At 33.5% G+C, this 27,898-nt stretch overlaps 12 protein-coding genes and 1 pseudogene across 13 annotated transcripts, besides 1 other annotated feature; 10 read left to right on the top strand and 3 right to left on the bottom strand.

The window, feature by feature from the left end:
* Positions 1–174: 174 nt before the first annotated feature.
* On the bottom strand, positions 175–1,252 carry TVAGG3_0533780 (phosphatidylinositol-3,5-bisphosphate binding; the record flags this gene model as incomplete). The annotated part of the gene is made up of 1 exon (XM_001304048.2): positions 301–1,227. One exon carries the CDS (start codon positions 1,225–1,227, stop codon positions 301–303), a length of 927 nt encoding a protein of 308 aa, XP_001304049.1.
* Positions 1,253–2,540: 1,288 nt separating this feature from the next.
* Positions 2,541–3,497, top strand: TVAGG3_0533770 (protein ubiquitination; the record flags this gene model as incomplete). Its single annotated transcript, XM_001304049.1, has 1 exon — positions 2,541–3,497. The coding sequence occupies one exon, from the start codon at positions 2,541–2,543 to the stop codon at positions 3,495–3,497; it is 957 nt and encodes a 318-aa protein (XP_001304050.1).
* A 3,080-nt stretch (positions 3,498–6,577) lies between these two features.
* TVAGG3_0533760 (ATP binding) lies at positions 6,578–8,052 on the bottom strand (the record flags this gene model as incomplete). The annotated part of the gene is made up of 1 exon (XM_001304050.1): positions 6,642–7,913. One exon carries the CDS (start codon positions 7,911–7,913, stop codon positions 6,642–6,644), a length of 1,272 nt encoding a protein of 423 aa, XP_001304051.1.
* A 1,174-nt stretch (positions 8,053–9,226) lies between these two features.
* On the top strand, positions 9,227–9,589 carry TVAGG3_0533750 (uncharacterized protein; the record flags this gene model as incomplete). The annotated part of the gene is made up of 1 exon (XM_001304051.1): positions 9,227–9,589. One exon carries the CDS (start codon positions 9,227–9,229, stop codon positions 9,587–9,589), a length of 363 nt encoding a protein of 120 aa, XP_001304052.1.
* An 18-nt stretch (positions 9,590–9,607) lies between these two features.
* Positions 9,608–9,850, top strand: TVAGG3_0533740 (serine threonine-protein phosphatase family; the record flags this gene model as incomplete). The annotated part of the gene is made up of 1 exon (XM_001304052.1): positions 9,608–9,850. One exon carries the CDS (start codon positions 9,608–9,610, stop codon positions 9,848–9,850), a length of 243 nt encoding a protein of 80 aa, XP_001304053.1.
* A 4-nt stretch (positions 9,851–9,854) lies between these two features.
* TVAGG3_0533730 (uncharacterized protein) lies at positions 9,855–10,523 on the bottom strand (the record flags this gene model as incomplete). Its single annotated transcript, XM_001304053.1, has 1 exon — positions 9,855–10,523. The coding sequence occupies one exon, from the start codon at positions 10,521–10,523 to the stop codon at positions 9,855–9,857; it is 669 nt and encodes a 222-aa protein (XP_001304054.1).
* A 765-nt stretch (positions 10,524–11,288) lies between these two features.
* Positions 11,289–27,898: part of a mobile genetic element that runs on past the window's edge.
* Positions 13,497–13,898, top strand: TVAGG3_0533720 (uncharacterized protein; the record flags this gene model as incomplete). Its single annotated transcript, XM_051237689.1, has 1 exon — positions 13,497–13,898. The coding sequence occupies one exon, from the start codon at positions 13,497–13,499 to the stop codon at positions 13,896–13,898; it is 402 nt and encodes a 133-aa protein (XP_051095513.1).
* Positions 13,918–14,070, top strand: TVAGG3_0533710 (uncharacterized protein; the record flags this gene model as incomplete). Its single annotated transcript, XM_051237688.1, has 1 exon — positions 13,918–14,070. The coding sequence occupies one exon, from the start codon at positions 13,918–13,920 to the stop codon at positions 14,068–14,070; it is 153 nt and encodes a 50-aa protein (XP_051095512.1).
* On the top strand, positions 14,090–14,674 carry TVAGG3_0533700 (phage tail repeat-like family; the record flags this gene model as incomplete). Its single annotated transcript, XM_051237687.1, has 1 exon — positions 14,090–14,674. One exon carries the CDS (start codon positions 14,090–14,092, stop codon positions 14,672–14,674), a length of 585 nt encoding a protein of 194 aa, XP_051095511.1.
* On the top strand, positions 14,721–15,516 carry TVAGG3_0533690 (uncharacterized protein; the record flags this gene model as incomplete). The annotated part of the gene is made up of 1 exon (XM_051237686.1): positions 14,721–15,516. A coding segment is annotated over one exon (796 nt), but the record flags the coding sequence as incomplete, so codon positions are not given.
* TVAGG3_0533680 (DNA/RNA polymerases family) lies at positions 16,271–16,861 on the top strand (the record flags this gene model as incomplete). Its single annotated transcript, XM_051237685.1, has 1 exon — positions 16,271–16,861. One exon carries the CDS (start codon positions 16,271–16,273, stop codon positions 16,859–16,861), a length of 591 nt encoding a protein of 196 aa, XP_051095509.1.
* Positions 16,917–17,777, top strand: TVAGG3_0533670 (uncharacterized protein; the record flags this gene model as incomplete). The annotated part of the gene is made up of 1 exon (XM_051237684.1): positions 16,917–17,777. One exon carries the CDS (start codon positions 16,917–16,919, stop codon positions 17,775–17,777), a length of 861 nt encoding a protein of 286 aa, XP_051095508.1.
* On the top strand, positions 18,441–18,994 carry TVAGG3_0533660 (annotated as a pseudogene). The gene has a single exon. A coding segment is annotated over exon 1 (554 nt).

Below are 27,898 nucleotides of genomic sequence, written 5' to 3'. Positions count from 1 at the left end.
AATACTCTTATAATTATACTACACAAGATTGTTTGTCATTATGGTTGGAGAATTGCATGTATATCAAGTATTATATATCAATTTGATTTAATTTAACAATTTATCTAAAACCAAGAAATATTTATCGTGAAAACGAGCAAAATATGAAAGTATTGAGTTTTATTTTTATGAAATTCATGGAGTAAAAAAAATTATTTTATTTTTTTTTATCGATTTTAAACGAGAACAATCTTTAGGGGAGTAAACACCAATGAAAGTTAATACTTACTGCATAGTTTTTATAATAATAAGAAATAAATATTATAAACTAAGTTGGAGTTCTGATTCAGAAACAATTTGATTCTTTTCGATATCAAGTCTGAACTTCCTGAATGCGCCGTTTTCGGAAATGCCAGTTATCATATAACCGGCTAAATCGAAACGGCAGTGGAAGTTGATGCCTTTTGGAATTTCGAAGCTGAACTTAGATCGCATTGGTGACTTAGGATCTATTGTTTCTCTTTCTTTGGGTGTCGGAATTGCAAATGCGTGCAATGTACCTCTTAAAGTAGTCATAATGAAGAAAGATGACAAGCTGTCGAAGTCAATACCAGTAACATTGCATGAGCGCATGCCGCGCTTATATGTAGCTACGAGTTTCAATTCATAAACATCCCAGAGCTGAATATTCTTGCCTTCATCGGTAACGATTGCCACTAGCTCGCCCTTGCGATCGAAAGCAACGCAGTTCACTTTTGTTACATTTATTGGAATTATGCCAAGAACGTAATTCGGATCGTGATAATCTATAATCTGTATTGATTTCGAATTCTTTGCTGGTAATGCTGTATAATATATCGTGCTTGATGGGACAATAGCAAAAGCAAGCTGATCTTGGATCGGATTTGTGCACATTAGTTTTTCTGTAAAATCGAAGCTGTCGTGAAATGAAATCTTGGTTCCATGAGCAACGATAATGTAATCTAATTTGAATTTTAAGTCTAATATCTTATTTTCAACTTGGAAAAGACCAATAACTTTGTTATCTTTACGATCCCATATAACAACTGTGTTGGCAGAGAATCCCTCGCGAGAGTCATCTCCACAACATGCGATAACATTCGAGTCTGAAAGAAGAGAAATGCAAAGTGCGCCGCCTCCTGGAAACATTGCTTCATAAAGCAATGTTCCGGTTGCGAATTCGTAAATCATAAAACCACGGTTCGTGGTGATTGCAAATTCTTCCATCCTTTGATCAAAAGTTACCTTGTGTGTCATCGCAATAAAAAGTGACATTACAAAACATTTCATTTCAATCTCTACAACGGCACATGATTCTCAATTTGCTTTTCCGTAAAAATATTTGCATGATTCTCAATTTGCGTTTTCTAAAATTTATATGCAATTTTTAAAGAAGTCACATGATGTTTTAAATAACATTGGTGAAATTATTAAAGATTCAGAGATCCGGTTAGTTCAAGCAACTAATACACCTTTAGCACAAAAATCAACACATGAACTTATAAAAATCTGTCCATATTCATAGCGAACGCATAGAGAATGATGCGATTTGCGTGTAAACCATGCATAATCATTAAGTGAAAGATTATCAAATGCAAGCGAAAAACCTCAAAAATTTCACGGGAGAGATGGGTGACTGACATTTTACAAAAAGTAATGCATCCTTAAAAAGTGACAGACATGTATTCATAATAAAATTCCAATCATTCTTCCAAAAATTGAGTGAAACTCAATTTTTGGAAGAATGATGTTAATTTTGTAGCATTTTTTTAAAAAATGCTACAAAACTATCATTTGGAATTCAGAGGTGAATCTATAAGGAATTTTGAAGTGTACAATTATTTTTGTATATAACGTACCCATTTTTTTGGTGAAAAAAAATGTTTTGGTGAAAAACGGTTATTTCCCATCAAAAAGTGAACTAAGCTGGGTGACTCGGTGATACTCTCCCTATTATATCCTCACCTTTTTGACACTCATATGAGAACTGAAGCTTATTCGCTTTGCAAACAAGATTAGACATGAATTTTATATGGATAGATTCATTAGCTAACCTTGCTTGTATTAGCTAATACGTTTTCAGGCCATTTTTAGGGAGATTAAATAGAAAAATTATCGTATGCAACAAAATTCCAGATTCACAACTGATTCTAAATTTATAATTTTGTAGTGTACGATTATTTTTATTGAAAAAAAATTATATAAAGAATACATAACAAAGATTACATATATCAAGTTTTTGGCGAATTTTTTTCAATGGAAAAATAATCGTATGCTATAAAATTCCAGATTCACGAATGATTCTAAATTGTACTTTACATTTGCAAATTGTTTACACTTGTAGTTTAATGAGGTGTTATACACAGAACAAATTTTAATAAGTTTTCTTGTGGAATCATTGCTCGGAAACATCAATAATTCAAAATTCTTTCTCTCTAACTCACATTTTTAAGACATAAAGTGTCACAGACTAATTTTTTACAAATTTTTCCGGGTATTTCAGTGAAGTGAGTTTTGGCTAGTCAAATTTTTTAAAAAGCATGACAAGTTCACAGCAGCCAAAAAAAGAAAATTGGTGCAATTACAGTGACCTTAAGCCAATTAAGGTATTCGAATACCCAGATCAAGCATCAAAAATTATTTGGGGCATCAATTCCAATAATATTATACAATTATCTTCGCAAATTATCGAATTAATAACAACCAACAAAATAACTATCCAAATGGCGCTTCGTTTGATTGATGTTTTTTCACAAATTCGTGATAAAGAAATTAAATTATTTTCAGAACTTTACCAAAAGATATCAAACGCATTTTCATACATCAATAAACCAGATAATGAGAAATTGGCGACACTTCTACATTATCAAGGCTTCAAATTTGAAAACTTCAAACCTAAAATAAAAGAAGAAGAAATTCTGAATTTATATTCAACAGATTCTCCTTTATACTATATTGCATGGGATAAAATTGATGATCTTAAGAGTAAATTCCCAAACCTTGATATTAATCAGGAGAGTAATAAAATCACACCACTTGATTGTGCAATTAAATATGGCTCAGAATTATGTTTCAATTACTTGAAAAATTTAGGAGCTCAATACACTGATTACTCCGAAAAATATGCTGTTCAAGGCGGAAATCAAAACATTTTTATGCAAATGATAGAAGAAGGTAAATCATTTGATAACATGATTAATAAAGCATTGAATTATCGACACTATGAAATTGTTGAGTACCTTCAATCAAATTTTGGACAAACTCCCGATTCAATAGCAGAAAATATGCATTTCGGAAATTATGATGTTGCATCTTATTTACTTTCTAATGGAGAAGATATCAACAAAATTCATGATCTATTTCTTTTCATATTTATTATTGTTTTATTTAATTATCTTTCTTTTCATATTTATCATTGTTTTATGACATTTTCTTTCTTTTCATATTTATTATTGTTTTATTTAATTATCTTTCTTTTCATATTTATCATTGTTTGATAGAATTCTCTTTCTCTTCATATTTATCATTGTTTGATAGAATTCTCTTTCTCTTCATATTTTTCATTGTTTTATGGCATTCTCTTTCTTTTCATATTTATCATTATTTTATGGCATTATCTTTCTTTTCATATTTATTATTGTTATATTACATTATCTTTCTTTTCATATTTATCATTGTTTGATAGAATTCTCTTTCTCTTCATATTTTTCATTGTTTTATGACATTATCTTTCTTTTCATATTTATCATTGTTTTATGACATTTTCTTTCTTTTCATATTTATCATTGTTTTATGACATTCTTTCGATATTAATGAATGCCCCCTTAGTATTGCAATCAAAGCGAATTCAATAGAAATTGTTCAATTCCTAGTTGAACATGGTGCAGATGTTAACATGAAACTTATTCTCTCTCTTTTCATATTTATCATTGTTTGATAGAATTCTCTTTCTCTTCATATTTTTCATTGTTTTATGACATTATCTTTCTTTTCATATTTATCATTGTTATATTACATTTTCTTTCTTTTCATATTTATCATTGTTTTATTACATTTTCTTTCTTTTCATATTTATCATTGTTTTATGACATTATCTTTCTTTTCATATTTATCATTGTTATATTACATTTTCTTTCTTTTCATATTTATCATTGTTTTATTACATTATCCTTTTTTAAATATTTATCATTGTTTGATAGAATTCTCTTTCTCTTCATATTTATCATTGTTTTATCACATTCTCTTTCTTTTCATATTTATTATTGTTATATTACATTATCTTTCTTTTCATATTTATCATTGTTTTATGACATTCTCTTTCTCTTCATATTTATCATTGTTTTATAAAATTCTCTCGATATTAATGAGTTTCCTCTTAGTATTGCAATCAAATCGAATTCAATAGAAATTGTTCAATTCCTAGTTGAACATGGTGCAGATGTTAACATGAAACTTATTCTCTTTCTCTTCATATTTTTCATTGTTTTATGACATTATCTTTCTTTTCATATTTATCATTGTTTGATAGAATTCTCTTTCTTTTCATATTTATCATTGTTTTATGACATTTTCTTTCTTTTCATATTTATCATTGTTTTATGGAATTCTCTTTCTTTTCATATTTATCATTGTTATATTACATTTTCTTTCTTTTCATATTTATCATTGTTTTATCAAATTCTTTCGATATTAATGAATGCCCCCTTAGTATTGCAATCAAATCGAATTCAATAGAAATTGTTCAATTCCTAGTTGAACATGGTGCAGATGTTAACATGAAACTTATTCTCTCTCTTTTCATATTTATCATTGTTTTATGGAATTCTCTTTCTTTTCATATTTATCATTATTTTATAACATTATCTTTCTTTTCATATTTATCATTGTTTTATCAAATTCTTTCGATATTAATGAATGCCCCCTTAGTATTGCAATCAAATCGAATTCAATAGAAATTGTTCAATTCCTAGTTGAACATGGTGCAGATGTTAACATGAAACTTATTCTCTCTCTTTTCATATTTATCATTGTTTGATAGAATTCTCTTTCTTTTCATATTTATCATTGTTTTATCAAATTCTTTCGATATTAATGAATGCCCCCTTAGTATTGCAATCAAATCGAATTCAATAGAAATTGTTCAATTCCTAGTTGAACATGGTGCAGATGTTAACATGAAACTTATTCTCTTTCTCTTCATATTTATTATTGTTTTATTTAATTATCTTTCTTTTCATATTTATCATTGTTTTATGACATTTTCTTTCTTTTCATATTTATCATTGTTTTATTTAATTTTCTTTCTTTTCATATTTATCATTGTTTTATTTAATTTTCTTTCTTTTCATATTTATCATTGTTTTATCAAATTCTTTCGATATTAATGAATGCCCCCTTAGTATTGCAATCAAATCGAATTCAATAGAAATTGTTCAATTCCTAGTTGAACATGGTGCAGATGTTAATATGAAACTTATTCTCTTTCTTTTCATATTTATCATTGTTTTATATAATTCTCTTTCTTTTCATATTTATTATTGTTATATTACATTATCTTTCTTTTCATATTTATCATTGTTTTATTTAATTATCTTTCTTTTCATATTTATCATTGTTTTATTTAATTATCTTTCTTTTCATATTTATCATTGTTATATTACATTTTCTTTCTTTTCATATTTATCATTGTTTTATCAAATTCTTTCGATATTAATGAATGCCCCCTTAGTATTGCAATCAAATCGAATTCAATAGAAATTGTTCAATTCCTAGTTGAACATGGTGCAGATGTTAACATGAAACTTATTCTCTCTCTTTTCATATTTATCATTGTTTGATAGAATTCTCTTTCTTTTCATATTTATTATTGTTATATTACATTATCTTTCTTTTCATATTTATCATTGTTATATTACATTTTCTTTCTTTTCATATTTATCATTGTTTTATTACATTATCCTTTTTTAAATATTTATCATTGTTTTATGGTATTCTCTTTCTTTTCATATTTATCATCGTATTATAACATTATCTTTCTCTTCATATTTATCATTATTTTATGAAATCCTTTCGATATTAATGAATGCCCTCTTGGTATTGCTACCAAAATTAAAGCAACAAGTATTATCACTTTCTTAGTTGAACATGGTGCTACAAATATCTAATAATTCTTTTTCCGATATAATTATTTTATATTGAAAAAAGAAATAGTAAACTAAATGCCACTTTTTTTATTCAAACTCATTCCTTTATTAGTATCATGAGATACAAAATCCGTACAAATACTTCAAATGTGAAACTAAGTCTTCAATCAGTATTTGATTGAAAAAGAAAGTCTTCAAAGACTACTTGAGAGAGTCTTTGAAGACTTTGTTCCAAAACTCTTATATATATAAACTATTTGTTTTCCATTTTTTGATTATTTATGAATTACCTGAATGCTTTTTAAGACTGAATCCGATAGTGTAATCTTTTTTGAACTACATTTCTCAATTGTAATCTCTTATTTCATAGATATAAACCATTTAATAGAAAAACAAATTTCAACTCAATCATAAAAGACTTGTTTAATATAATTCTTTTATTCTATAACGTATTCATAATATAAAGACAAAAAAATAATGATATAAAAACAAGATATATTAGACCATTAAAATTCTCTGAACCAAGACTTTTCTTCTTACAGCGTTGGTGAAACCTTCATTATAAGTAAATTTGAGGCCACCTGTGTTTCTTTGGGTTTCCTGAGTTTGGGTTAAGTCCATTTCTTCACCCCAGAAGTTTCTGATTGGATCTCTTCTCTGTGATTTGCCAAGTTTATCCTGAATACGAGTTCCTGTAATGGAAAGTTCTTTTAGAAGTGATCCCTGTGATTCAATCTCAGTTTGAATACATTCTCTGTACTTTGTTAAGTTATTTATTGAGAAATTATTCAAACCAATAATATTATCAACATCAGGAACGGAAGTATAGTGTCCAAATGCATTCTTCTTATAAGAAATCTTAATGCATTGATGCATAGCAGTGATTCTTTTCCTTAATGACTCTCCTTGCCTATTGATGACATAATTAATTTGTTCTTGTGGCAAACAAAGGATTCTACGATATACATCAATGCCAGTTCTGAACACAGGGTTCTTCAGCATCGATGAATTGGCAGTTGACCTCATAGATCCTTCGAATCCGAGTGAAGAAGTTGGAAATGCGATGTTTCTTCCAACATTTTGAACACCACAAAGCTTGGAACAGCTTGCAATGGCCATATCTGATGCTTCTGAGTCTCCTAGAACATCAGCGTAACAAAGATTATCGAACATTTCGACTAATCTTTTTCTTGTCGGATCTGCGTTTCTTATATTCTCAAGATTCTCGAGAATACCGGTAGAAATAAGTCTTGTGTTGCCAAAGATCTCAACTTCGTTCGCACAATCCTTAAACGACTTGCTCGCAGTAAATAAAGTTGTCCAAACGTCGAAAGGAGTGAGAGAAGAGTTCTTCAGGCCAACAGGAAGGAGATGAACTGTATCTGCTGATATCGGCTGCCTTGCTCTTAAGAAACTAATGGTATTTAAGGCAGTGCGAATATCGTATTTCGAAATCTCGGCAACTTCGTTAATTGCTTGCGTAGAAATATCGATTTCTTCATTCTTGCAAATATATCTTATTCGTTCTTTGAATTGCGTAGAATTTGGAGGTGGTAATTTGATGAAAGTTGCAATTGAGCGAATATTCTTAAGACTTTGAGCGTAACCATCGTTCACAATGATGACAACTGGACGGCTAGCATTTCCAGTGATCGCCTTCAGAACACTGTCGCTAATTGTTCCAATTCCATCTAATTCTTCAAAAACCATCAATGGCTTGGTTTTTGCTCCAAAAACGGGTTCAAAATTAAGTTGGTTTTGGAGAATCATTTGATTTCTGTCAACTGATGCATCATCTGAAGCATTTAATTCAACTGTATGAAATCCGCAATGTTTTGCAATAATACGGATAAGAGTAGTCTTACCAGATCCAGGAGGGCCTGCTAGAAGTAAAATATGAGAAAGTCAGAGGAACCGAAAAGTGACGAAAAACCGATAGAAGAAGAAAAACCAAAAACTGAAGATAAACCAAAACCAAAGTTTAGTTTCCAAACTAAACCAAGTCAACCTTCATTAGCTGGTATGAAAAAAAAAGGTATTGGGGCTTCCAGGCACTTCGTGCCCTCTAGCCCCAGTCACTTTTCTGTCACTTTTCAGGAAAAAACATTTTTATTATATATATAAAATGAATTTTACAAAACCACCGTTACCCTTCTTTGGAAATAAGAGTAGATGTAAAGATATTCTATTGAGAGAACTTAAGAAACTACCGAATGGTCTAACATTTGTAGATTTGTTCGGTGGAAGTTTCTATATATCCCATTTGTGCCATACTGTATTTCCTGACTCAAAGATTATATGCAATGACTTCGACAACTATATGAACCGTCTCAAACATATACCAGACACAAACAAAATATTGAGTGAGTTGAAAGAAAAGATACCTATAGGTAAGATGGAAAGTATACCATTAGATAAGAAAGATATTGTGAGAGAGGTTTTGAAAAAAGCAGAATATATAGACTGGGATAGTATATCTGCTAGACTATTATATAGTGGTTCTATAAGAGTTCATGACATTGAAACACTTATGTCAAAAGTTTTATATCTTAACTATACAAAGGTTTTCAAAAAGAACATAGAAAAATATACTGAGGGTATAGAGTTTGTGAGATGTCATTGGACAGAGTTGTATGAAAAATATAAAGACAAGGAAAATGTTTTCTTTATAGTGGACCCGCCGTTCTATAACACATGGGATTTTCAATACCAAGTAGACTGGACTTTGAGAGACTCTTTAGAAACTTTAGACGTTTTACATAACTGTCCATGCTTTTACTTTACATCCGATAAAAGTGGTTTGGAAACCGTTATGAGATGGTTAGAGGACATACATGACTATGAGTTTAGATATGACAAGATAGAATATGAGAGAGGTCCTATAAACCGGAGAAAGTGTCATAACAAAGAAATTTTATTGGTAAGTAAATGTGGTTTGAAATAGGACTACTTGTTTTAGGTTTTTTCCATTGTGTCATCTATTTCTTTGACGTGGCAGAAAAGTACAGAGAATATGAAGATGAACCGATGCCTGCAAATGTTCAGTATATGTACTCGTAAGAGATATTTTTATCTAATATTAAATGGACGCACAGAACTTAGCGAATGCACAGCAACCTGGACAACCAAACCCAGAGAATATTCCAAATGAAGTTAGAATACAAACTGCAATGGCAAACTATGGTCAAGTGCCAACAGATGTACAAATGCAAACTGCCATGTCAAATGACGCTGCGTTAGGTTTGCCACCATGGTATGCAAATATGAGATGGAAAGAGTTTTATACAAACCCTGAAGTGGGATATAAACAACTCTATGCAGATGACGCGAACACAGGAGTTGACCCAGAGTATGTTTTCTACCAGAGGAGAAACAGAATGTATGAGCTCCAGTTAAAGAATGCTATGGAACTCAACAGGAAACGTAAGAGACTAGGCGGACATTAGATTTTTACATATAGTAAAATGGGTTTCTTCAGTAGTATTGGAAACTTCTTTCGAAATGTTGGAAGAGGTATATGGAATGGAATAAAATCTGTCGGAAGAGGAATTTGGAACGGTGTCAAAAATATTGGTAAAAGAGTAGGTCAGTTCGTTGGTATTATACCTAAAGACCCTGAACCAGAAGAACAAGCTCCTGTTATACAACAGCCTGAACCTGCACCACAGTCTAGTTGGCAACCAAATCCAACACCTCAACCGTATTAAAAAATTATATTTTTACCGTTCGATAGTAGTTGTATATGAAACTAAGTTCTAAGTAAAACGCATGGTATAATGGAACTATTCTCTTTCTTCCATCTGTTGTAAACCATACTTGAAAGTCTGAAATACTTCCACTTGGTGGTTCATATAGCTTTGTAGGTTTTTCGTAAAAGTCATTTGCCAAGCATAAAAAAGAGTTTTGGGCGCCAGAAAATGAAGCATGAACGATAATAGCATCTGAGTCGAAAACATTTTCATATGTTCCATTAGGGTTTTCGACTTCATAAAAGTCCGGGTGTACTGGATATTCTGCAGGCTGATTTAACATCCTCAAAAATCTATACCATGCCAAGTTGTTATATTTTGTAGAAATATAAACGTTTTCTCCAAGGTCTTCTATTCTGTTGATTTTAACAGTTGCATTTTTCCTGTCATAAACAATATCGAGATGGTACTCTCCTTCGTCAATGTTGTACTGTTTTGCATATTCGAGATAGATATCGTTTATTTTTTCTTGAAAAGCTTGAAGAGTTGTTTCTAAGTTTACAAGCAAACTAACTTGTAAAAGTTTTCCCTGTTCAAATTTCTCATACGTACGTTTTTCTTTGTTATAGTATCGAACTTCAAAACCGACCGTAAATGGGAAACCATGTATGGCTTCTGAAATGAACTTCATTCTACGAAAGCCAATAGCTTTTGTGACGGATGGGTCTCTTAGCCATCTTAACGGGTAGTCAAAACGATAGCCTTCATGCTTTACGGTCTCTGTCTCAAACTTTTGACCGACATTCGTAAAAAGTTCATCTAATGGTTTAGTTGTAGCAACTCTAGAAGTTTCCTTTTCTATTGGAAGCATATTTTATCTAGAATAAAAATGTCAAATGAAACAGCGTCTATGAGAGAAATACAACACAACCGACAACTCATTATACAAGCTCTAAATAAGAACACAACAAACTTTTCAAACTATTCTAAGATATCTGAGTCATTGAAAGAAGGAAGCTTAAAACTGACATTAAACCCAATGACAGATGAGTTTCTGTTTCAAGACAACAAGAACCATACTGTTTGTATAAATCCAACAAAAGGAACCTTAAACGAGAAACCTATAAAAGAACTTCTTTTGAAAGCAGATGTTGACAACAAAGCTGACAAAGAGTATGTCATTGAAAAAGTTCAAGAAGAACATGACAGAGCAGATGCAACATATGCAACGAAAGAGGATGTTGAAAAGAAAGCAGATAAAACATATGTTGACGATGAGTTAGCATGTGTGGCTAGTGCGTTAGTGAAGAAGGCAGATAAGGAATATGTGGATGAAAAAGACAATGAAATTAAAGAAAGGGTTGAATGGTATCATGAATGGACGTCAAAGATTTTAAAAACTAAAGCCGATACAGGATGGGTTTCAGGATGTTTAGACCTTAAAGCCGACAAGAACCATACACATACCATTGCAAATATTACAAACTTACAAGAAACCTTAAACAGGAAAAGTGCCGTTGGACATACACATACCATTGCAAATATTACAAACTTACAAGAAACCTTAAACAGGAAAAGTGACGTTGGACATACACATACCATTGCAAATATTACAAACTTACAAGAAACATTAGAGACAAAAGCAGATAAAACATATGTCAATGAAATATACCAAAGTTTAGTTGGAACAACAAAAAATATTGAAACTATTGTTGGTGACTTTTCTATCTATGAAGAAAACAAATATTTTAGATGGGAGTTTGTACATTCCTTAAAAAATGGTATACGGTATAAACTCATTCCGAAAAATAACAATGAAATGTATGTAAGCTATAAAAAGAACGATGGTACACAAGTTAAAGTTCCATTAGACAACAACTGCTACTTAAACTTATATGGAGACGAACAAAAAAAATATTTCCGAGTTTATGAAATGGCAGATATGACATTGCCTGACCCAGCTCCGGCACCATATTATTATGACTATGGTGCTGAAGACGGAACACTACACGCAGATGAACAAAAGCAAACATTATATTTAGAATATTATAGATATAAAAGATATAATGCAATAGAAAAAACGAGAATAGTATACTATTATATAGATGACAAAAATAAATATTATAGTCAAGATTTTACCTACCCTGAAAACATAAGATTATATTATAAAAAATATTCTGACACAAACCAGAAGAAACCTGAAATAGTTGCACTATATTTTAAGTTCAAAAGGGACAATCCTATAATATCTCATATGTTTGATTTAATGAACCCAGTAGGTTCTATTTATACATCTATGGAAGCAAGAGGTCCTCAAGTAATGTTTGGTGTTGGTGCATGGGAACAAATAGTCGACAGGTTTTTGTATTGTGCAAACTCTTCAAAGGAAACAGGTGGAAGTAAAACGATATCTGTCGACAACTTGCCACCACATAGTCATTCTGGTACAACAAGTTCTAATGGAAACCATAGTCATAGGGTTTGCAAACAAGGATATAACACTGTTTCTCAGACTTCAATGCAAATTCAAGTTATGTCAAGATCTCATTTTCCAAACGACCCAGTAGACTGGAATGGAATGTGGACAGATACAACTGGAAACCACCAACATACTTTTACAACAACATCTACAGGAAATGGAACAGACTACATGCCACCTTACATGACAGTTTACGCATGGTATAGAAATGCTTAGTCGTCATGTTCCACTTCTTTAGCATATTCGTCAGGAGTTGTCTTATATTTGTTAGGAACTGTCTTTGAAAGTATACCACCTTGAACTTTGACAAGTTTGAAACGAGGTCTGGCAATAGTAGTTTTATCTTCTGCTTGCAGTGTGTACATTTTGCCATGTTTGCCTAAAACTTCATAATATTCTCTTGTATACTTTCTTCTATTTTTACGAACACGAACGTGAGTACCTGTCGGGTTCCCATTGTTGTCATAGTCAATAGTATTTTCATATGGGTCGCGTTTAGGTATTTCTATTTTTACTTTGTCACCTTTCTGAAGTTTGAAGCCCGGCATTCTTTCTTGTTTGTCTCTTTTGACTAAATTATTAAATATATAGTCTTTCTCTAAGTCAGGGTTGTTTTTCATTTCTTCGGGGAGTGGTTTCCCAAACCTTTTTGTTTACGGCTATTGTAAATATTTAAAACTTGTCTCATCTTTGCCATGGAGAAGTGTCTATACTTGTCGTCATATGACATTTCATTTGCTTCACCACCTTGTGGTTGGTTTAAGTCTCTTAACATTTTTATACAACCGTCAATGACACCAAGAGCAGAATGGTTTTGGTCGACAATGAAATATTGGTTTACATTTTTTGAACGCAGATAGTTTTTAATATCGTCTGATTTGAAAGAACTTTCACAGTCAGATGTTAGTTTTGTTGGATGGTATTTGTCAACGAATATTGTCAAAGCTGCTAAGATATCTAAAATATTTTTGGACTGTAATGGTATGGCTTCACAGTATCTTGTGTTTGACCGACAAATATTAGCCAGTATGGTGGTCCATCTGTTCTAACTCTCGGAATGTTTTCCAAGATATCCATAAACCAAGCATTTGGTGTTGAACTAAAGATTTTTACCATGAGTGCTTTCTTTGTCGCTTTAGAAACATAGGGTCCTTGTTTGAATTCGTCATTTTTAACCCATAAGAAATGGGTTTATTTGGCGCATTAGCAGGAGTTGCATCCAGATTTTTGCCCGCAGTGGGAACAATAGCCAGAGGTGTATTTGGAGTTGGAAGGAAGATTTTGAGTACATTAGGTATACTTAAAGAGAAAGCACAACCTATTATACAAACTGTACAGAAAGGTTGGGATGTAGCACGAGATGCAACAAATCTTATTCCAAATCCTGAAACAAGAGGAAAAGTTCAAGGATGGATGGACAATGTAGGAAGACAAGCAGGAAACTATTATAACAAAGCAAATGACTACTATAACCAAGCAGGACACTATATGGACCAAGGTGAAAGATTCTTTAACAGAGGATATAACCATGCACAACAATGGGTAAACAATAACCAACCTCAACCGCCTCAAACGTGGGGAATGTAAAGTTTTTTACTGAGATGAAATGAACAATACAGCATTGAGACAAATGGGTTCAAGATGGATTTGTCGGCTTCCAGCAGTTACACAACGTGTTTGTCAAGTTCTTCCTATACCTCAGGAAGTTTTAGACCGACTTAAAAAACCTAAACAACCAGTTGAAAACAAACCAAACTAAAATTTTTTACTGAGATGAAATGACCGAAGAAGTTGAAACCGTGGATCTCACCCCACAAACAAAAAGTTCAGAACCATTGTCAAAACCTGTCAAAGAACTTACAGATGAAGAGAAAAATTCAATAATAGAAAGTGCCAGGTCTGGAAATACAAACCCCAACTACAAAGTCACTTTTCATAGAAATGGAACGGCTAGTATCTCAAAAAAGAAACAGACTCTCACAAATAAAATATTGAAGTCTGAAGGAGTTTATGAGACAACAGATGGAAAAGTTTACTTCACTGACCAACAGTTCATTATAGAACATCTCATTGACTTAGAGTCGAAATATTCTAAACTTTACAACAAACACAAAAAGTTGAAAGGAAAACAAAAACAAATGGCATATGATATTTATGAAGATGTTGACGACACAACTATTCCAGCAAGTGAGGTAAAGTCAGCAGAACCGAAAAGTGACGAAAAACCAATAGAAGAAGAGAAACCAAAAAATGAAGATAAACCAAAACCAAAGTTTAGTTTGGAAACTAAACCAAGTCAACCTTCATTAGCTGGTATGGGTTGGCGTCAAAGACTTATGGCAGCGGGCGGTTATGTAAAGTAAAGGAAAAAAACATTTTTTTATTTTTATAAAAATGCCCCCACATAGAATGGACAGAAGGTCTGCTAGAATAAAAGCAGAGTTAGAAAGATATGGCTGGAGAGTTTCGAAGAAGTTTAAATATAGGAAGGGAAGACCCATAAAAGTCTATGACAAATTGTCTGGTCTTCGCTACGAAATGGATTTGGAAACAGCACGTGCAAATTATCCAAACAGACTAGAGAGGTTAGAAGAAGAACGTCTTATGGACATGCCTTTCGATGTTAGTGAACCTCAAGTTGAAGGACACGACGGCTTTGCCAGATTCTACTGGAAACATGACGAACAATTGCATCCTTTGAGAAGGAAAAAAGGAAAAGGTGAAGACACACATGCTCCCATGGAAAGAACAAGATATGCATATGAGAAGTACCGTGAAGTTAGAAGTCAAATTACTTCTGGTCGAACCTTTACAGTAAACTTTGACGAAGGAAAGAACAAAGAAGGCTTCATGGGTGTACTTGCTGCCATACAAGACGGAAATAAGAAAGGACACAATCTCAGATTGACCATAACAGATTTGGATGGTCACATTTACTATGCATATGGCAATGTCACAACAGCTGCAATGCTTCTTGACGCTTTCAAGACTACAAAGAGAGAACAAATGGTTGACTCCGACTCAGACATTTTGAATGCAATTGAAGGAATTGCAAGTGTCAAGTTCGAATGGTACCAACCTAACCCTCAAGCAGTCAGACAACATGCTGGATACTTCCCGTTCATAAATAAGTCTGACATTGACTTGACAAGGTATGGAATTTACAATTCAATTGAAACAATTGTCAACGAACCTTGCATTCTTACATGTCTCAGGAACTCTGGTCTTGTTACAGATGAGAAGATGAAGTATCTTGAGTCATGTGTGAAGACAAGGTACATTCTCAGAGGTCAATTGGCAAAAATTGCACCGTTGGCAAATGTCAATATCCGAGTCAACATACCTACAGCTAAAGGTTCTTCACATGACGACTATTTGTTGTTGACAAAGACTTGCCATGGTTGAAGATTGCAATTGTCCACAACCACTTCATGTTGAACGAAAGTCTTACAAACCCATTGTTCGGAAAATGCAAGTGCAACATTGTCAGAGCTGTAAACATTCTTTTCGAGAAAGGTTTGTTGGAACCAATTCCAGATGACAAGCTGACAGAAACTTTTGTACCAAAAGACGAAACAAACTTTTCATTGTTAGCAAGACCAAAAGTTGTTCCAGACAAAGTTCTAGCACAAAAGAAGTACACAATTCCACAAGGAGTTGGTTTGTTCGGATACCAACCTGAACCAGAAGAACTTCCAATGAGGTTGCAAGAACTTCAAGATGCTATAAACAAACTTCCATTGAGACATCCAATTGACGTCAAATTGTATTGGAGAGCATCTGAGTTAGGTCAGAAGGTTTTATATGAAACAGGTTGCTTCGACGATGTTTATGAGATAACAGGAGAAGTTTCTCAGAAGATAAGAGACTCACTTGAATTTCCACAAACTGGACCAATTGGTTGCGACAAGTTCGACTCAAACGAAAAGATATACTATGTCGACCTTAACGCTGCGTACATGAGGTTTGTCCAATATATTCCGACTGGAATTCCAAACGAAGATGGTGAGTTCCCGGGAAGGAACTATACAGTTGGAAAAGTCATACAACAACTGTATGATATTAGGAAAGCTTCAAACCCCAAACTTGCAATGACACTCAAATTGCTTATGAATTCGACATGGGGATATTCCATTAAGAAACCTCAAAAGATGAAGAGTAAACATTATGAGAAGGTCGACAACTTTGTTGAAAGGTTTTCTCCTTTTGTTTTGAAGTACGAGTTCACTCAAGGTCAAAATGGCTTAGTAACCACATTAAAACCTATTGTCGAACATTGGTCTTACCCTCAGTTCGCAAAGGCAGTCCTTGACAACTACAACAAATTCTTCTCCGAAGTCAAATCCAAAGTTTTGGTTTACTATGAGAACATTGACGCGCTCATGACGAACGAAGAAGGCTATAACAAACTCATTGAAATGGGAATGGTCGGTGAAAAGATGGGCTGTTTTAAGCTAGATAAGGTATTTTCCGAAGTTCATGTAATATCGAAAAGGAAATACTGGGGCATACTTGAAGACGGCACAGAAATAAAACATTGCATGAAATAAAAACATTGCATGAAGTAAAAACGTTTTTAAAACCATATATTTTTACATATATTAAATGCTTCAGGTTGAAAAACAAAGAACAAAAGTAGCAGATACAAAACCGTTAGACTATATCTTCACAAATGCCGGTAGGAATATTTCAGATGAAGAAATTTCATCCGGGGCTTACAGGTTTGACTATCCAGTTCGTTGGCTTCAAAGTCCTTCAGATGCAAAGGCAATAGGATTTAGAAGAGTTTTGTTTTCAAATAGAACGAACGCCTTCATGTTCGCAGTATATTTTCATGGTCAGTATAAAGGTTCTGATGGTCTAATAGAAAAATTTGATGAAATGAAAATCTTTACAATTCGTTCAGACGAAAGTCTTGAGAAAACTCTAAATGACTTCCAAACTCAAATAAACAAATACTACTGGGAATTTCAAGAAAAATACCACTCTTTACTAAATGGAACATACTATCTGAAACTAGAATATAACAAGATGAACTCCACCGTTTCATTTCAAAAGATTGAAATTAACCCTCCAAGAGATACAGAGTTTTTATATTGGGGAGTAGACAAACGTTCTTGGGCACAATTTCTTCGGTTACTAAACCAGAACGAACCATTACCACCAGATGGTCCATTTAAATTTATACTTCCACCAGCAGATTTGACAGTTTATAGAAACGTGTTTGACCCTCAAAATGTCATGTGTCATGCAAGTTTCAGTTCAAGCAACAACAGTTTTCTATGTATCGGTAAGGACTTTTATGACTTTGCTTCTAAATTCTACGAACCACCTAGTAACAGTTTCTCTGACTTTCAAGTTTGGTTCACAACAAACGGTGTGCAGCATATTATTCCATTGTACTATGACTTTTATCTCGAATTGTCTTTCATATACAACTACGGAAAAGTGCTGAAAAAGTACTGAAAAATATATTTTAGGTGAAGTGGTGAGATCTCAAAACAAGCATTTTGTGAAGAATATACCAACCCGCGGAATTCCGCGGGTTGCTTTTTATATAAAATTCAACAGGTGAATTTTCATGAATTTCCTTAAGACAGAAAAAATATATTTTAGGGTAGATGTTTTTTTAGGTGTCACCAGGTCACCAGGTCACCAGGTCAAATGAACTTCTCTGAAAAAATGAGACAACATGACATTTAGACAACAACACAGGAAATAAACTTCATCGTATATGTTTTGTCATGACTTCATCGTCAATGTTTTGTTGAGACTTCATCGTCAATGTTTTTGTCAAACATGAACGTCAATGTTTTGTTGAGACTTCATCGTCGTATTCTTTCACCCGTTGAATTTTGTATAAAAAAGCAACCGCCGGAATTCCGGCGGTTGGTATATTCTTCACAAAATGCTTGTTTTGAGGTTAAGCCACAAACGAATGTCCGACGGTTAAGCCACAAACGGATGTCCGACGGTTAAGCCACCCAAAAATATTTTTTATTTTTATTGTACGTACTGAAATGACAGTCGAAGCAAAAACGTTCACGAACAAATCTAATGGCGAAACATTCACAAAAGGCACTTACAACGGTATTGAAGTCTTACGTAGAGACAAGGATGGTTATATAAATGCAACAAATATGTGTCAGCAGTTTGGGAAAGACTTTAGAAGGTTGTTGGAAAATAAGTCCTGGGAAGAGTATTTTAAGGCATTTTGTGAAGAATATACCAACCCGCGGAATTCCGGCGGTTGCTTTTTATACAAAATTCATGCAGGAATTCCGGATGAAATCAAACAGGTTAGAGGAACGTATGTAGACCCAAGACTCGTAAACTATATAGCAATGTGGGCTTCTCCAAAATATTGTATAGCAGTTGGAAAAATTCTGGACTCCATAGACAAGAAAGTTCATGAGAAATTAGATGAAGAAGAACTTGAAGATACAGTAGAGAATGCAAAACCTTTGTTCGAACAAGAAGTTAGAAAAAATGTGCTTAAACAAATAGAACATGAACGTGAGATATGTTCTGGTTATAGAGATTCTCCATACGAACTAGACCAATGGGAACAAGAAGATTTAAAGAGAGAATTTAGAGAATATGAACTCGCTAAAATTTCATTAGAAGCTGCAGAAGAGAGGTTAAAAGTTTGGGGTCGTTTTGTACAAAAATATTGTGAGTAAATGAACCATTTCTTTTTATTGAATTCGGCAAAAATATATTTTAGGTGAAGTGGTGAGATCTCAGAACTAGTCTTGTACTGTTTTTTCACCCGTTGAATTTTGTATAAAAAGCAACCCGCGGAATTCCGCGGGTTGGTATATTCTTCACAAAATGCTTGTTTTGAGGTCGAACCACTTTTGGCTCCACCGTAGAAAACACACAAAACTCTTGAATTTTGTGCTGAAATATATTTTAGGTGAGACCAGGTCCCTCGGTCCCTCGGTCCCTCGGTCAACTAACATCTTTTTGAAAATGGTGACAACATGACATTTTGACAACATCGTAGAAAACACGCAAAACTCTTGAATTTTGTATAAAAAAAGCAACCGCCGGAATTCCGCGGGTTGGTATATTCTTCACAAAATGCTTGTTTTGAGGTCGAGCCATTTTTGGCTCCACCTGTTTTTTCAACCAAAACTCATTTTTGTCTGATTTACGCTCATTGACGATGAAATCATGACAAAACATTTACGATGAAATCTATTTCCTGTGTTGTTGTCAAAATGTCATGTTGTCAGTAATTTTAAGAGAAGTTCATTTGACCTGGTGACCTGGTGACCTGGTTCCACCTAAAATATATTTTTGCTGGAAAAATGACCAAATTTCATGATATAACTGTATTTTTTTGACGAAGTGAACTTTAACACTTCGTAAAAAAATCCCTGAAATCGTGAAAAAAACTCATGAAAATCGTGAAATTTCTCTAGACCGACTTTTTTCGGTCTTGCATAAAACTCATGAAAATCGTGAAAAAATGACCAAAAATCATGATATAACTGTATTTTTTTGACGAAGTGAACTTTAACACTTCGTAAAAAAATCCCTGAAATCGTGAAAAAAACTCATGAAAATCGTGAAAAATTGCGACCCGCGGAAAACCGAGGAACGAGATTCCGTACGAAAATCGTGAAAAAAAACATGAAAATCGTGAAAAATTGCGAGTAGGTGAAAAACCCTGGTCGCCAAAACTCTATGAAAATCGTAAAAAAACTCTATGAAATCATATCTTTTATACAAGATAGAAAAAATAAAATTAACGCTAGTTTTTTTAAAATATTTTTTTTATTTTGTATGTAAGAACAGGAAATGACAAACACTGAGTTTGAAACAGTTAAAAAGATAGACAATGAGACCAAAGTGGTTAGAATAGGTGATTTAAACGTAAGATACTCAAAGAAATACAAAAAATATTCTTTGTCAGACATTTTATCTCCATCTGGAAAGAAAGCACACGACTGGGTTAGAAATGCTTCAGCTCAGAAAATTTTGACAAGAAATCCTGAGCTTATGATATCAGTAGCATTTCATGGAACAAGAGCATATCTTATAGACAAAAGTCTTATACCACTAGTTTTGTTCTGGATTGACCCAGTTGTTGGATATAATTTCATAACATATGGTTCATTCGATACTGAACGTTGCAGTGAAGGCTTACTTTACATCGTTCAGAAACCGAAGGACTTCAATACAAAGAGATATAAGATAGGAAGAACATTTAATATAACTAAAAGATATGACAGTACAGTCAATAGAGTCAAGGTTGTGTTTGTAAATGATATGAGAGCTGCTGAAACAGAACTGCTTGAAGTTTTTGAGAAAATGTATGGTGCTCCCACGAAAGGTAAAGAAAAGAGAACCTATTCGTACATGGGACCATTGCATAAGCGAAAAGTTTGCAAAATTCATATAAAAACTGACTTTGACAAGACAATGAACTCGAGAGGGGAATGAATTATTTAAGAAAACCTCAAATGGGCAGACCAAATGAAGATGTTGGTATTGAAAAACATGTTCCATGACAAAAATAAAACCAACTACAGAATAAATGACCGCAAGAACTTGAAACATTGGTAATAAGCTTTCCCATGTCACAAAGATATTTTAGGTAATCATGGAAAGAAAACCAGAATGGCTACAAAAACATATTTTGTGAAACGAGCTTATCCATAATGGACAAGCTCTGTTTGAAAGAGCTTAACCGGAAACCCAGGAAAGAGAGTCATGCAAACAATAGAGCAGAAGAGACTCAAGTACAAACTATGACAAAATCTTTTCTACGGATATAGTTACCTGAGATGGGCACCCAGAGAGCCCAAAGGCAAAAAGGAATGGGAAATTGTACAACATACTTAGGGGTGAACAATGAGGCAAAGATGCAACAACTTGAAAGCAAGGGGAGTACCAAAAGCGACACCACAAGAAGAAGAGAAGAGTAGAACAAAGGAAAGGTAGGAAGAAGATAACTTCATCTAGTGAAAGGTAGTGGCAATGAAGGAAAAAGAGAGCAGTTAAAAACTCAGTCAGAAGAAAGAAAGCTTGGTGCCACGTGGGGTTCTATTATGACACTATAAATCCAAGATTCTATATTTTTTACCAGCATATGAAAGTACGCCGTCAGAAATTATAACGCCAACAGTTTTGGATGCCATGAACGAAATGTTCTCGGAATAGGTATAACAGAATGCAACAATGCATTTAGAGGTCAGAAATAGTTCCTGAACTTACGAATATACAACTGCTGTTTCCTTATGGAGAAACGTAGGTGAGGTTGGAGAAGGTTCTTCAACAACAGTAGATATTGCCTTGCGACAGGTTTCATATAATTCCTTTTTTGACAACTCATTCTTTATACGTGGAACAAGACATTGAAATAAAAACCTTCTGCCAAGTTGTTCTGACAAGAAGGTTGCAATGGATATTTCTATGTCGGATACCAATATGCTCCAGAGTTTTCATGGATATAAAAGATATATTCTAACTCTGATTAGTTCAAACAGTAAACATGGCAAACTATGAATGGTTCGCTTTGAGAAACTCAGTACAACCCAAGCTAAGAACAAAAGACCAAGTAAATGCAACTATTGAGAAAATAAGAAACTGACCCCTAACGTCTCCAGGAGTTTATGTTGAACCTTTCCTGGACAAACTGCAGCAGCAGTACACAACAGTAAAACTGAAAACTTAGAGTAGTCCGTTGTCCATCTTTCCTCATCTTAGGTTTTTAAGAACTTGCAAAACTGGGCAGGAAATTTCTATCGAACTACTCCAAGCAAAAATAACTTAGTCATTGCAAGCAACACAAGACCCATTCAGCTACTTACTAGAGCGTATGGAGCAACAATTCATTGCGACTTTTGCAAAAGTACAAAAGTTGACTTAAGACTTTGGTTTTCTCAAACCTCAACATCTGAAGTAAACTATTATTTCAATGACTGCTGGAACTGCTTGGGACCCAGTGACACAACCCCGCTGCTACCCCGCATTTCCACTATGCCGCACCCCTCCCATCCCAGAGCCCTTCCTGGCAAATTGAGCATAGAGAATAGAAGCAGACTGCCAGTCTATATGTTGACCCAGATATTCAAATGCTTAGGCTGCCAAATATATTGCAGTTCCCACTTATGTTCCCTATACAACAGATATCTGCTCAAAGACTTTGCAGGTGGTGAGTCAACCATCCAAAGAATGCTGACCCAGGTATGCAAGAACAGATATTGCTTTAAACAACTGCAATTGAAAACATGCAGATACTATGTGTTGTACTGTTCAGCACGAACTATAAATGACTATTCTTGTTTCTACACCCTGGTAGTTAATAAATCCTATATAACATAGATGGCAAATGATTATTCCAAGAGAAGGAATATTCTACCAGTTGAAGATATGAGTGTCAAACAAACTACATTAGAATGCCTATGAAACTAACAACAACTTCAAACAACATCTAAACCCTGAATTGCGCAAAGTTCATTATGCATAATGTGAAAGTAATGGACCATACAGGAGGTCACAAAACTCAATGAGACAAATAGAGACCGTTCAATACTTCTGGCTTGGCATTTCCATTATTTGCTGACTAGAAGGACTTTATGGTGGTATTTTCAACTGTTGGTAACAGTTAAAATACAATATACTGGTGACACAAGAGACGTCCAGATGAATTGAAGCAAAAGAAGTTTACAAACCAATAAGCAATTTTCACGGATAGAGCTCTTTTGAAGATTCGTTCGATGGAAACTGCTGGGCTCCTCAATATGGGCATAAACGACAGCTTCCTCGAAGCAGATTGTTGCCAGCAGGTCAGTAATTGTTCTTGAACTGACTTCTCTCCGTCCAAACTATTGACAGTAACGCGCGCAGTTTGACATAAAATTCTGTAGATTAAAACTTTCCTTTAGAATATCTTGTAAGTTTTGTGTTATATTTTGTTTGCTCAAAAGAACTTTCACCATTTCAGTTATAGCCAACTTTCTTGCTTAATGAAATATATTTGGTAGCAAAGACCTATTGCTTATTCTATAACATTTTCCATGTATTGTGTAAAGAACTTTCTGTCAAGTATCTTATTTGTTTGTGGTGTAAACTTTGTTCTGCTTCCCAATTCAAAAGGACTACTCAAATACGGTCGCTTCTTTTTATTCTAAGTAAATATGTCATTTCCGAAAAATAGGAAGCGTAAGTGTTTCAAAAAGGTTAATGGCGTGGCGATGTGAGAGTTAAAATTCACGCAACGTCAAACAAAACCAGTTCAAAGTGTTTGTCATGTCAAAGACATAGATGTTGAAGTGGGGAAACCATAACGAAGAGACGAGATGGTATTACAATGTTTCTGTAAAAAGAACACAACATATCCTGAAGTTAGACAGAGGACTTACAGTTTGTGCAGATATTCGAAAAGACTACCAACAACTGAAGACAAACTTTCAAACCAGGAGAAGATTTGTAAGCTTTAAGATAATCGTGTTAGAACTGGGTCGAACAAAACCCGTAAAGTGAACTCATATATGTCAATTGCACCTCAATGAAGTTTTGAAAAGAACTATTGAAAACTTTGACAAGGTACAGACGATATAAAACATGCAAAGAAATAGAACCCGACATTAGTTGCTGTGGTGTTTCATATAATGATCATTGACAAGAGTATAAGCGTTATGAAGGAGGTGAGAACGTTGAACTTAAAATATAGTTTCCCAGAGTTATAAAAATATTGACGACCGACAACAATTTCATTAAAATTTATTGGCTAATAAAGATGGCCAGAAGACATAGTATGGTTTATACTATTACGACTAAAAACCCTGAGTCATATAATTCTATAACAACAAACTTACAATAGTCCTCAGGACGATATGTAAACAACCTTAAACAGCAATGACGACTAAAAGCCTGTTTGCTCTTTTGACACCAGAAGACTTTATTGTTGTGAATGGTAAAAAATACTCTTTGATATACTTACTCAGATATACCACCAAATTTTGTGACTTATTTAAATACTTTAAGACATGTAACATTGTGCTGCTACTATAGAGCAGGTTTCATTAATGTTTGGATGTCCGACGAGTGTTATATAACAATATGAGCCTATAATACAAAACTTATATCTGTTTTTTACTACCAACATTTCCTATACACAAGGAAAAGGTGTCAACAAGGTATGTTATCCATTGACATTAAGCACCTAATTTATATATATTGTTTAAACAATTTGGTTCAAAGTGTTATTTCGAATGTCGACAGAGAAACATATGACAAAAAGATACTTAGCTATAGAACAACTATTCTTCTTGTCTCTGGTTTGGCTCATTGTTCATGATCGAATTGCCAGAGATTTTCAACTTTAGTGAACTTCAAACACTTGGCAAGTAACTGGTAACCTTAGTGTGACGCAAACTTGTTCCTGTAAACTTTTATGTGTCCTAATGTATTTGTCAATGACGGCAGAAAGTTTCGAATTGAAGATGCAACTGGTGAAAGTATATGTAAATTACAAGAACAACTTCACAACAAAATAGCTAGAACAACAAATGCAAACAATGACAAGTCAAGGAATAAAAAAATATATTTTTTTTTATTTTTATAAAAATGTAGCAGAATAGTGTTTCCAAGAATTTTTAAGACTCCAAGCTTCAGAAAATATGTGTCCATTTGAGACTATAACAAAGCAGTCGCAGAATTGAAACGTTTAGTCATTTATGTACGACTCTGCCCCAGAATGTATTGTTATGAACAGAATGGGATGTTGTCTTAACAAACCAAGAGCGAACAATAGTTCATGAACAAGAATGTAGACAGAAACTTTAAGAAAATAAAAGTCGTTGTACGAGTTGGAATGAAGAATGTCTACGATGCTTGGGATATTTATTGTCAAAGCTTGAAGATATTTTCAGTCGTGGTATAAAAGTTTATACACCTCTCAAAACTTCTATCTATTTCACTGGATATATAATACAGAAACAAGTAGGTAATGGAAACGAAAAGTTATAAGAAGCTGGTTAGACCATGCAAAGAAATTATATTGCAATGGAACAAAGAGTCTATGAGTAATCTTATATGTTGGTTTGCAAACATCTTACATACATCCAAGGTGCTAAAAATGAAACTGCTCTCATTATAATTGGAAAACAAGGAACGGTAAGAACACTTCTTTCTACAGATATCTGTGCAAACTGTTAGAGGTATTCGAATCCGAATATGACAACTAGAACAAATCGTGGCAAGTTTAACGTCCTCAATAGAGAATGTTGAAACTTATAGTATTAACTGAAACTTCAAAGTATAGATACAGACAAAAGTTTTTGAATCAATGCTTTGAAGAGTCTTATAACAGACAAAGTTGGAGTTGTGAAGAAAATATAAAGACCAAGGATTAGTGAAATGTTGCAAACTTCAATCATGGTTACCCCCCCCCCCCCCCCTCAAACAATCTGTTCCGATTGGAAGTTAGAAAGTTCTGACAGAAAGATATGTAGTTGTCAGAACGTCAGATTCTCCAATATGCCAAGATACAGAATATTTTGACGACTTAGCCAGAAACTTTGACATCTTGACTATTTAACAACCACTGTGTTCTCATATTCATGAATTAGATATTTCTATACGTTCAATAACAGACAAATTCCACATACCCGAAGAGAGACAAACCATTGTTAGAAAGCAAACAAGAGTGTATATGAAACTGTTCATAGATGAAAACTGACTTTGATGTTATTAGATGAAAGGTCATTGTACTGATTCGTGAATATAAACAGTTTGTCAAGTATGGTTATCATGACAGCGTTAAACAGTACATCTCTTGGCAAATGTCAAAAAGTCCTTTAGACTGTTTCAGAATGGTGTATTACTACAAGAAAAATTTTTTCTGAGGTAATTAAAAAAAAATATTTTTTTATCGATAAGAAAAGATGAGAAATTCATCTCAGAAAATAGTACATGTCAGGATTGTAAAGAAGAGTAGACTCCATTCACATAATTTGAATGTTTACTTCTACCATTTTTGAAAAGTCTACATTTGACAAAATTTGGAACATCGACACCAGTTAAGTTTGCTATGTAGACTAAAAGGTGTGCAAACTTTTGAAGACTTATACAGTTGAGGTTTGTTAACAGCTCAAAAGAAATTTTTGACAGAAGAGTTATCAAAACCTTAAAAGAGGCAAAGCCATCAAACTGTTAATATACCTTATGAACCAAAGAAAAGCAGACGACTATGAAATATTATTGAGTCTAAGATCAGTTGAAGTTCAAGTAATTGGGTAAAAAGATTTTGAGTCTAAGCCGGATGTTTGCTCCTAAAGAGGAAAGAGAACATTGAAAAATGACCCAGGGAAAATGTCCTAAAAATAAAATTCTATTTTACATATCAAATTTCTTTTCTCTCTGCTGGTTCAGGTTTCTTTCTTCTCTTCTTCCTACTTTCTTTTCTTTCTTTCGTTCTTCTTTTCTGTGGAGTTTATTGTCAAAGGCTTCCGGACGCACCCTATATTATATAAAATCTTTGTCCTTTAATAGCTCTATCTATTTCTGTTTTCTATTTCATCTCAAGAAAGCGATGTGTGCTTCTTTTGCATTCTAAGAATTTGTTGACTTAATTCTTCCAAGATCGGCGTCCATCTCTGTCAACAAGCTTCATTGACAAATTTAAGACTGCTCTGCTTAAATGTTTTATGGTTCTTGTCATATTCCCAGAAACAGACTTTAGAACAAATTCCACCTTTCTTGTTTACACTATGTAAGATTTTATGGCTGACAGATAGTTTTGCTGTCAAAAAGCTTTGTCTCGAAATATAGATAGCGAAATCGCTCAGACATTTTTCTAAAGAATAAAATTATTTAATTTTTCTAAAATATGTTAGCAAAAAAAGTTGGCTGAATTGACAAAAAATTTGGTAAGAGTTTATAACAAGACAAGAGGAAGTTGGAAAATACTCCAGATAAACCCTAGGTAGGCATGAACAAGTTGCTTATTTCTCAGAATGGTATAAAAGGCGTAAATTGCAACCACGCTAGGGTCGGAGTAAGACTTTTCACTATCTTAATATGGCTCACAGAACAAGAACTAGATGAGAAGAACCCCATTCTATGAGTTAGGTTGTTATTTGTCAGTAACTTCTGGTCAATTTTGCAAACCGTAATTTCGTTTCAAAGATATTATAAAAAGTCTTAAGTAGTATGGCTATAAAAGGACTCTGAGTTGTTAATTCGGATAAAGAAGTACCAAAGAGAGTTTTGAAGTACACATGCTATAAATGAGGTTTTCATTCTAAGTTAAAGGACCCAATGAGAAATGCCAGAGAATATTATGAGAAGAAACACTTCAGGAAACAACAGAAAGAGATAGATACATTTCGAAGAAATTGCAATCTTACGATTGGAAGAACTACCCTCACAAGTGTCTTCTTATACCTAGATGATTTGCGTCTCATCTTTGTTAAAGAAAGAGAACAAACCTGTGTCGAATGTCTTAAGAAAGCTCAGACACTTTTAACATACTCAGTTGTCATTTGTGTACAGGACAGCAAGAGTTTAAGTAAGGATTGTTAAAGAATCTTACTGACATTATACTTTTCCCGGATTTCCGAAGGACG

This window comes from Trichomonas vaginalis, chromosome II, assembly GCF_026262505.1.
Source record: "Trichomonas vaginalis G3 chromosome II, whole genome shotgun sequence".
Taxonomy (NCBI): Eukaryota; Parabasalia; order Trichomonadida; family Trichomonadidae; genus Trichomonas; species Trichomonas vaginalis.
Note: the sequence above shows the minus strand (reverse complement) of the source record. Positions and strands in the feature narration are given on the sequence as shown.